Here is a 9,980-nt window from a genome sequence, read left to right on the forward strand (position 1 = left end):
CTTTGCGATGACACAGTAAAAAATGTGGCTCTTGGTCTCTGACTGGTTGGCCACCCCTGGAATAGATCTTTATTGTCATTGTCACACATGTACAATGAAATTTAAAAAAGTGCCAATGGGCATTACTGACATCTACTGGTTGAAGTTATATATGAAAGGAAAAAAGAACGAATCACTTTAGGAAGAGATTCGTTCACTCTCCTTCACTGAAAAGATTCGTTCTTTTTGAACGAATCGTTCACTCACGAGCCAACACTAGTTAGCATTTACTATGCTAACCTTCAATCAAGCGGCCATCTCACTGGGTTCTGTCACCAGTTTGGATCCGTCCCAGACGGTCTTGAACTGCTCGGGAAGCGGCAGCTCTTTCTGAAAAAGCAAAAGGATGGAAGCAAACGGCTGAGCCACTTGCCCTCTGGATGAACGCGCAGATGCAGGCAGACACTCACGTAGTCGTCATCTCCTTGCGGGATGAGGACGTTCATCTCAGAGCTTTTGGCGCTGACCACGTGGCAGCTTAAGGACTGCTGACTCAGGTACAGCTGACATCCTTCCGTTTTATTGATGGAGATGGTGGGCACACTTCCCAACACCTAGTTTGATAAGCAAACACTAACTTACAAACTTTCCTTAGAAATCATGCTGCAACGCTGAGACATTAAAATAGAACAGATGGTAGAGACGAGGATAAGGGGCACAAGTGGTGGATTTCATTACAACAAAAAATATATAAACTGGACATGGCAAACGTGGATTACTGCTGACTCCTTCCAAAGAGAAGCGCAGCGGCAAATAGTATGACCATGCGGTTTTCACTCACCCTAACGTCATACTAACGAATACTAAAGTTTACAAGTACCAAACACAAAGTCACCTTATTGAAACATGGCAAAAACCTGAAGGGATCAAATGTATATATTAATGAAAATCTCACCAAGCAAAATGCAAACATTGCATGGAGAGCCCGTCAACTGAAAAAACAAGGAAAAATACAAGGCACTTGGATCACAAATTGTAAAATCTACACAAAGCCCAATGGATCAACGTCAATTGATGTGAAGTCTGACAACATCCCAAAACAAAAATGGAAACAAGCTGCAACTGAAGAGAAGACAGCAGACACACAGACAAGCTAAAACCTTTTGAACTTTCTGAAAACATTTTTGGAAACTATGGGGCCAAAAAAAGACAATGGCATGGCTGAGTCTTTGGAAATGCTCAAAGATCAGATGTAGAAAATTATGGACACTCTAAATGAAATGGAAACTCGATTGATTGGATTAGAAACTGTTGTGAATTTTTATTCTGGTATCATGCAATGTATATCTCACTAGTAAGCCTAAGTGTGACCGGGTCATGTTCGGGTCAGGTTCGTGTGGGATTGTTTGGGGCTTGGTCCAGGAATGTAGGCTCATTGGCACCAGACACATCTGGTTTCCATTAACAACTGCTAAGATATGCACCGTGTAGAGTTAGGGAGGCTGACTGGGGGGTCATAGATCACCCAACAGCCCCGTGTGCGCGCACCCGAGTGAAGGGAAGCGCGGGGGTATAAGTTTTAGGGCGAGAGTAGACAAAGGGGACTCGACATCTTGGCTAGGGCGCGAGACACTTCTCTCTGACATCGGTTGAATAAAATCTTTCCTCAATCAGCCGTGTGTGACTGAAGTTTTCCTTCCCCAAGCCAGCCACTTTTTCACCGTTTGTTTGGAAGACCAGCTGAGCATCGAAGAGAATTCACCACAAAACCAAGATGGAAGAACTTACATTTCTCAAAGCTGAGAATGCCAAGAAAGATCAGATGATAAAAATGTTCACAAACAGAATGGAAGATATCGATCAACAATATAAAATGAATGATGTGATCATCTCTGGGCTCAAGATCTCATCTAGACATCAAAATGGTGGTGACGAGGTAGAAAATCGACCCGTGGCAACAGGGAAAGAATCTAAGAGGATTCAATATCTACTCTACATCAACGAAAATCTCACCAAACAAAACGGCAACATTGCATGGAGAGCTCGCCAACTGAAAAAGCAAGGAAAAATGCAAAGCACTTGTATGACAAATTGTAAAATCTTCACTAAGATTCACGAATGAATCATCCCAAACACCAAACCAATGCTGATCAAAACGATATTTTTAGACATTGGTCAAACTTTTCACAGCTGTAGGAGCAACAAACCGAAATCTATATATAAACATTGTTTTTGACACAATACTGATTATGTCAATGGTGATTGAAAACGTATGTGAATCTGTACAAGGCACACACATGCGACAGCGGTTCCATTTTGAAACTGAGACAAAATAACCTTGGGCGCAGAGGACTGTTGATATTTGAACACTTTTGTAGTATGGCTACAATACAGGCTGGTGCCTGTGCTCCTGATTGTCACGTTTCGTCCCCAGTTGTTTTATTATGTGCATATTGTCATAGTTTCTGTCCGTGTGCCTGTGTGCTCGCCCCTCCCCTCCTGTGTGCCCATGAACAGTGTGATCATTCTCACCTGCCTCTTGTTACCTGTCGCGTGTTTAAGTCCTGTCTGCGTGTCACAACCTTGTCAGATTATTTCTTGTCTCTCGTTGTTCCTGTCTTTCTGTTTTTCCCTCGGTTGTTTTCTGTTTGCCATACCTGTCGGTCAGTCGGTCATGTTATTCGTTTGCCGGTTCCTGTCTGTTTCCCTTCATGCTCCATTCCAATTCCCTTTTCCCTAAATAAACCCTGGTGCAAGCTGCATTTGGTCACCCTGCTCCATTCCAATCCGTGACACTGATGTAACACATGTAACACAAATGTTATTATAAAACTCTTCAAATACATAAACGATATTGTGGAATGTTGAAAAATACATAAACGAGAGAGAGTTGCAGTCTTTAGGGCACTTCAGGCACTTCCCTGACTGTATCATAAGCTATAGAATTCCTAAAATGGGTCAGTGAGCTTGACCAGACTATCTCCACTCGACGTTGACCCTCGTATGGTTGCACGTGCAAAATGAGCTGAAAAGTTAAAGTTAAGTTAAAGTCCCAATGATCGTCACACACACACCTGGGTGTGGTGAAATTTGTCCTCTGCATTTAACCCATCCCCGTGTGATTTTAATCCATCCCCTGGGGGAGAGGGGAGCAGTGAGCAGCAGCGGTGCCGCGCTCGGGAATCAGTTGGTGATCTAACCCCCCAATTCCAACCCTTAATGCTGAGTGCCAAGCAGGGAGGTAACGGGTCCCATTTTTATAGTCTTTGGTATGACCCGGCCGGGGTTTGAACCCACAACCTTCCAGTCTCAGGGCGGACACTCTACCACTAGGCCACTGAGCTGGTGATTCAAAGGAAAGGAACAAAGTCCAGCCTTGGAAAGCAACCTGAGGGCTGAGAGCAGAGAGGCCAGATGATGGCAATGCTCCGTCTTGAGATGTCTGAACTCAATAAGAAAATAGTCAAGCGACAAGAGGCCAGCTGCAAGATCGGTCGATGCAAGTGCCGCCTGTCGGTGTGGACGATGCCCGGGGTGCCTTTGGGGTTGTGACTCCAACCTTCTCAAAATTTATTAAACGTTCACTGTTGTATTCAAATCAAACTGTTAAAACATATTACTGTTATATCCAATCAACTGTTAAAACATGTTAGAAAAAATCAACTGTCATTGCTGTATTCAAAACAATTAATACAAATTGTTATTCAAACGGTATTGCTGTATTCAAATCATGTTATACTGGTCAAATTTCAGTTTTTCTTTGTTTTCAACTTTTATTCAGACAGTCACATCAAACAAATGAATCTGTAATAAATGTGTTCTTTATGTTCTTTCCGAAATAAACAAACCAAACCAAATGTTTAGCATTGTTTCAAATCCAAATTTAAAAGCCAAACCTTGCTTGGAACCAGCGTCTCACCTGTAACTGAACGGCCTTGGAATTGATGATCTCCACGATTCCGACCACGTTGTCAAACACTAGACCAAGCTTCTTGCAGTTATCTGAAGACAAATGCCCGTCATTTCAAACATATTGAACATCCAAGCGAAATACAAGCTAACTGCACTGAGGCAGCGATTCGTTAGCATACCACAAGAGGACAATTTGGAGAATTTTCTTGGATCGTTACCTACGATGATGGAGTTCAACTTCCCTTTGACGTGCAGGGTGGCATTACTGCAGGCAAAGACGTAGACCACCTGCCGCAGCTCAGTCTCCTCAATCATCAGGTCATGTTTGTGCTCAAAGTTCTCCTGCCGGGGGAGCCCACCTACTTTCAGTAAAGCCCCATGAGACTGGTCGAATGAGTCCCAGCTCCACCTACCACCCTCCATTTCTTCCCGTCCAGCTTAAGCAGTGGAGGTTTCTTCTGGGGCGCCGCCGGTGGGGACGTCATCTCGGGTTTGGCTTTTGCGCTCTGCCCCTCCTGTGAACGCAGGCGCGGGTTCTTGTGGGTCTTCTGGTGCTCCGAAACATGCTTCAGACCTACGAGATAGTTTTACAAAGAGAGTGAAGCCCTGAAAGTTCTCTTTGTAGACCACAGGTGGGTAGCGCACCTTTTGTTATGTCCAAGCCCTGGTTGAGTTGGGTGAATAGGGCGGAGTGTCTGGCGCGACCGGGGCTCCGGGAGTCTTCGGCCAGGGGTGCAGATGCAGGTGGAGGCGGTGCTGGGGGGCAAGCAGCACTGGAGTTTTCGTACAGGGAGGCCGGGGCAATGGGACCCTACAGCAAAGGGATGATTGGTGCAATACGGTCTTGCCCACCAGAGAGCAGTGCTGCACAAGGATTTTACTTGATTTCATTTTCATTTATATTTTCGCTCCTAATCATTCCAGTGGAGACTGACCGTCTTGCTCCAGAGCAGTCCGGCGGTGTGGTGGCGGTTGATGAACGACTGCATCTCGGTCCAGATGGACAAGTACGAGTGCACCCAGTCCACGTGACGTCTGTCGCTGACAAAATGTGCTTGGTCATTTCCTTTCAAGTGATCAACGACACCAATGCGATGCAGTGCTTCAATAAAATTAATTCAATCCCGTGATATGGACTAACAACTACGTTATTTTAATTTACGACAGTAATCACCAAAGGTGTGATGCAGAGGTTAACAGGAAAAAAATGCAAATTTAGTCAAATCTAAGCAATAAAATGTATCTGAGGCTTGTGTTGTATAACCAAACGCAAGTGCCTTTACGTTTCCTTGTATTCTTTGAGCACCCTGTTGGTGTAGAAGGTGGCGGCGTCGTTCATCTCCTTCACGTATGGACCGGGCTTTTGGTTCTGAAGAGCGTCCAGAGAGGATTGTGAACATAGAAGGCATCTGCCAATACACGCATAGCTGCTAGCGGTTCAACTGATCAGTCAATGAGTCCACTCGAGTGGTTCAAATTTGAACTCGACAAATCATCAAGCATTTGAAGGCCCAAAGCGTACCACGGCCACCCATCCGAGGGCAGGGATGCTCTCGCTAACGGCCGACAGGTGGTTGAAGAGCTGACTGCTGCGGTTGCGCTCCCGGAAGCTCTGGATCTTCTGGATGTGCTCCGAGATGGGCTTCAGCAGGTTGCAGAGCTCCGTCTGAGAACACAGGACAGTGCCGTATTCAATTCAAATTACGCACATTTCGTCAAAATGTATCACAGCGTTATTAATGCTATTTTTAGCTGCCGTGATACGATGGTAACGGTCGCACAGAGCTGCAAATGCTCTCACGATAACTCGCCATCATGCGGCTCCTGGTGGATTGCAGACTTCTGCCAAGAACAACCTCAACTTGAAAGAATGTTTTCAGGAAAATTAAAGACATTTTTCAAAATCTGGACCTGCTATGAATTTCATGCTGGCATTGTCGTGAACGTAAACTGTTCATTTGTCTTCACTCCTCTCCTCCTCCTCCTCTTGGTCCTTCCTTTGCTGGAACATTCCAGGAGATCCCCGTGGCCTTGTAAGGCAGAGCTGGCGTCGCGCTGCTTACACTTCACCTTCCACAGATTAAGAGGTGAAGAAGCTCACTTTGTCGGCTCACATTTTGAACACAGCAACAAAATTTCATGTTGCTAAGTGAAACTGCTTTTGGATGCTGATGTTTGATTCCCGACGGCCCAAATGACATCTTGAGCCAGAGTCCACTCCTCTTGCTAAATTCGGGGCATTTCTGTGTTCTTCTACAACCAACTCATCCGTGCACATCTTTGAGGCACCGTGAGGTGACAGAGGAGTTAAAAGGTCTCACACACATCCACCCCCCCCCCCCACACACACACACACTGACAACAGGCCTCAAATATAGAACATGCCCATAACAAGTCTGAAAGCTGCTGCTCGTTTGGAAGGAGGCTTGAGCGTGTGTGTGTGTGTGTGTGCGTGTGTGCGTGTGTGCATGTGTGCGTGTGTGCGTGTATGCCTATCTAGTGTATGTCCAATAGGTGAAGTTTTAAAGAACGATTAACAAATCATTCAATCTCGCTAGTGTATAGCCTTGAAAGCCTTCTAAGGCGAACATCATAATGTCCCATGATGCTTTGCCAGCGCTACAACCCGATGAAAACATGTCAGTTGTCATTTGAGTGGTTATTATGGAAGTGCCATAATATTTGGTCGACCTCACGCTCGTACCTGTGCGGGCTCCTGGTGCTCGGCCGCCATTTTGAGGAAGGTCTTCTGCGTCTGCAGGGCGTTGTTGACCATCTCCGCCTGGAGAGAAAAAAGTGTGATTGACTAGCTTGTGTGTGTGTGTGTGTGTGTGTGTGTGTGTGTGTGTGTGTGTGTGTGTGTGTGTGTGTGTGTGTGTGTGTGTGTGTGTGTGGCGGGGGGGGTCTCCAAAGGGACCCACCATGGAGGCTTTGCCCTTAAAAGGAGCCACCCAAACCTAAAGTGAGCCGCACGTTGTTATTTTTCATGTGTAATATTAAGTCGCCCAATTTGCGCCTGTCCAAGGACATGGCGGAGATACGCCGGCCGTATAACACGCTGGCCGTAGGGGAATGTGGCAGTTCGGATTAATGAATGCACGCAAGTTCAAGGTTGGTCCAAGGCAATGGCTAAAGTCAATTTTAAATAACTACTAGCAAATCAGAGATAAACGGATGTGTCTGTGTGCAGGTGAACAGTTTATCATTACTAGTCGTGTCAGAGAAAGGAATTAGAGAGAATGCGTACAAAGCAGACTCACATGTTTCTCCACATCACTCCCGATGGTCCTGCTGATGTTCATGTAGTTCGTCAGCGGACCTTTCATAAGAACGTCAAAGGTGTCCGCGCACGCGGTGGAAGCTGGTTGCGCGCGCACACACACACACACACACACACACACACACACACACACACACACACACACACACACACACACACACACACACACACACACACACACACACACACACACACACACACACACACCAACAGAGAAAAAAGATCATCATTCAATTGAATCAAATAACAGCAAACAAAGGTATGGCACGAAAAAGTGAAATACAACTGAACTGAACGGAAGGATTATTTTGCTTACCACTAGAGGGAGCCCTTTGAGACTCTAAAGAGCCGTCTTACCTCCATCGATGCCGTTGACACAGTCGCTGTTGGACAAACTTGCGGATGCCGACAGCAGCTCCAGTCGAGTCACGGCTCGCTCCAGACGATCCATCAAATCTTCCATGACTGGATGGAAGACTGCAGTCGGATTTCAGACAAAATGGAAAGCCCTGAAATGAGTGCAAAATTAAAACTGTTTATAAATATCATTAAATCACATCTGCAACCGGACGCTGATTGGCCTTTACATTCTAAAGCAGGGGTGTCCAAACTTTTTGCAAGGAGGGCCAGATTTGATAAAGTGAAGGGGCCCGGGGGCCAATAGTTTTATTGGACATTTTTTAACTACAAAAATGTCATGCAAATACACACTGTTATAAAACAAATGTCATTGTCCCAATTGTCTTTATTTTTTAAACGACAAAATAACCAAATATAAGCCACTCAGGCAGATGTGAACAACTCTAAAAACACAAATTCTGCCTTTCATTCATATCTGAAGCGTCAGATAACATTGAACAAATTGTATGAAATACCTTAAATTTACATGAGTTTAAAATTATTTTTGCCTCATAAACATTTTAAACAGGAGTTATAAGGAATGCAAAGTTGTCTGTTATTAAAACTTAAAACAAGTTAATTTTGCTGTCATTTACAATATCTTTCAGAAAGTAATAATTTGTGTCACGTCTACAGGTTCATAACATCAACAGGATTAACATGGCCACTTCGTAATATTTAATATTAAGTAACATTTACTTTTGATTTACTTTTAACTCACAGCCCCGCGTGAAGAATCGCTGTTGTGATGCCAGTCAGTTTGGAGCTGCTACACTTGATCGGCGCGGTCACTCCGTTAGCTTGTCGTATGTGTTAGCATGTTTAGTCTGATAGGGTCTCTTTAGGTTGAAATCCTTAAACAAGGCAACCGTCTCTTTAGAAATTAGACAAACACAATTGCCTTGATTTTCAGTGAAGAAGTATTTTAATTCCCATTTCTCTTGAAAGCGACGGCCCTCAATGTCAACTTTCCTCGTTTTCTTTGCAGTCGCCATGGCAGAAATGAGCGGAGAGGGGTGGTGCTGTCACCTTTTGGTAATAGGAGGAATTACAATTTCAAGTCTCATGATTTTTTTTTTTATTCAGTTTGACAGTGCAGGCGGGCCATAAATAATACATTAGAAGACCGAAGATGCGGGCCGTATGAAATCTGACCGGGGGCCGGATTTGGCCCGAGGGGCGGATTTTGGACATGGCTATTCTAAAGCTAGCAAGTAAAATCACAAAAATAATACTTGACTCCCTGCGTCAAATTGGTGAGGGCGTTTATCTGTCGCAAAAGCAACTTCAGCAAGTGACTGTGAGCTAACAGTCGCGTGGTAATCTGCCCGCTATGAATCAACGTGAACGTTCGCATTCGTGTCAGGAATAAAAGCGTGCGCTTATGCAACAACAATGCCAAGCCGGAGGAACTCCTCGGTGACTTGACGCCATCTTCAACAAGTGCTGCCTGCCTGTCGTTTCCATAGCAACCAGGAGGCGGGAAGCGGACAGGTGCGCCGTACGTCACAGCCGACGGCGCTCGACAGCTGAGGAAGAACACGTGTTGCTCTGCTATCTGATCTTTTGTGAGGCTAAATTCAGCTCGCTGGAGCTTCGGCCCACTGCTAATTGAAATATTGTAATAATGGTGCGTTCATTGCAGGAACCACACTATTTGGTACACCTGTTTCGTCACCACTAATCAATACAATTATGACCCGTTCAAGCATTAATAAGATAAAAAAAGTAAGCAAACAAAAGTAGTCTCTTTTGGCAAAACAGACCTTTTTTTTTTTTTTTCAAGGAACTTTCGAAAATGTTATTCACACGCCATCCCAACAACTCAAGGTGCAACTATGCTGGGGCCAAAAAGAGGTCATGATATTAGGAAAAGCCTGTTCGTTCCGTCTGTCTGTCTACAAAGTGCACGCCCCCCCCCGCCCCCCACACACGCGCACACGCACGCACACACCATAGCACACGTGCGCCAACGCAACGTTTTTTATTTATTTTTTACATGAACTGTACTGTACCTCCTCCTGTGCTGTTCTTGTTTCAAGAGTGCTGCCTGCCTGCTTGCCTTGCCGTCCGTCTGGGATGTCCTAGTTCAGCTGAGCAGAACCTTTCAGAACACACACTAACACACGCAAGATAAAAATAACCAACACAGAGAGAGAGAGAGAGAGAGAGAGAGAGAGAGAGAGAGAGAGAGAGAGAGAGAGAGAGAGAGAGAGAGGCACACATGTGACCACCATTCTTCTTCTGTTGCGTTGTTATTTGAAGATCGAAAGCTTTTTAAGTCAACTTCATGTTATGTCTCACGGGTTTATGCCTTGTCACTCAAGTTTAGAAACTCTTTTTGGCGGCGTTAACTTGCCAATAAAGGGTCGAAACATTTGTAAAACACGTTATGATGAAAATTCAACAC

At 44.9% G+C, this 9,980-nt stretch overlaps 1 protein-coding gene across 2 annotated transcripts; it reads right to left on the reverse strand.

The window, feature by feature from the left end:
• Positions 1-255: 255 nt before the first annotated feature.
• cap2 (cyclase associated actin cytoskeleton regulatory protein 2) lies at positions 256-9,709 on the reverse strand. Of its 2 annotated transcripts, none has more exons than XM_037264037.1 (13): positions 9,586-9,709; positions 7,529-7,636; positions 7,152-7,252; positions 6,596-6,673; positions 5,414-5,557; positions 5,175-5,260; positions 4,827-4,932; positions 4,537-4,702; positions 4,305-4,465; positions 4,110-4,233; positions 3,899-3,981; positions 450-593; positions 256-369 (listed from the first exon to the last, which is right to left on the reverse strand). In XM_037264037.1, the coding sequence occupies exons 2-13, from the start codon at positions 7,632-7,634 to the stop codon at positions 286-288; spliced, it is 1,383 nt and encodes a 460-aa protein (XP_037119932.1). In that variant the 5' UTR covers positions 7,635-7,636; positions 9,586-9,709; the 3' UTR covers positions 256-285. The 2 variants fall into 2 exon arrangements, with proteins under 2 accessions (XP_037119932.1, XP_037119933.1); XM_037264038.1 differs by having other exon boundaries at positions 7,529-7,680; positions 9,586-9,684.
• Between the last annotated feature and the right edge of the window lie 271 nt (positions 9,710-9,980).

This window comes from Syngnathus acus, chromosome 11 (genome assembly GCF_901709675.1).
Source record: "Syngnathus acus chromosome 11, fSynAcu1.2, whole genome shotgun sequence".
NCBI lineage: Eukaryota > Metazoa > Chordata > Actinopteri > Syngnathiformes > Syngnathidae > Syngnathus > Syngnathus acus.

Excerpts from the sequence above, each read along its gene's own strand:
- cap2 (XM_037264037.1), bottom strand. The coding sequence starts at position 7,634 with ATGGAAGATTTGATGGATCGTCTGGAGCGAGCCGTGACTCGACTGGAG. Across the intron at positions 6,674-7,151 it reads GGAGTGATGTGGAGAAACAT|GCGGAGATGGTCAACAACGC; the intron begins GTGAGTCTGCTT and ends TTTTCTCTCCAG. Across the intron at positions 5,261-5,413 it reads CCCTCGGATGGGTGGCCGTG|AACCAAAAGCCCGGTCCATA; the intron begins GTACGCTTTGGG and ends GACGCTCTTCAG.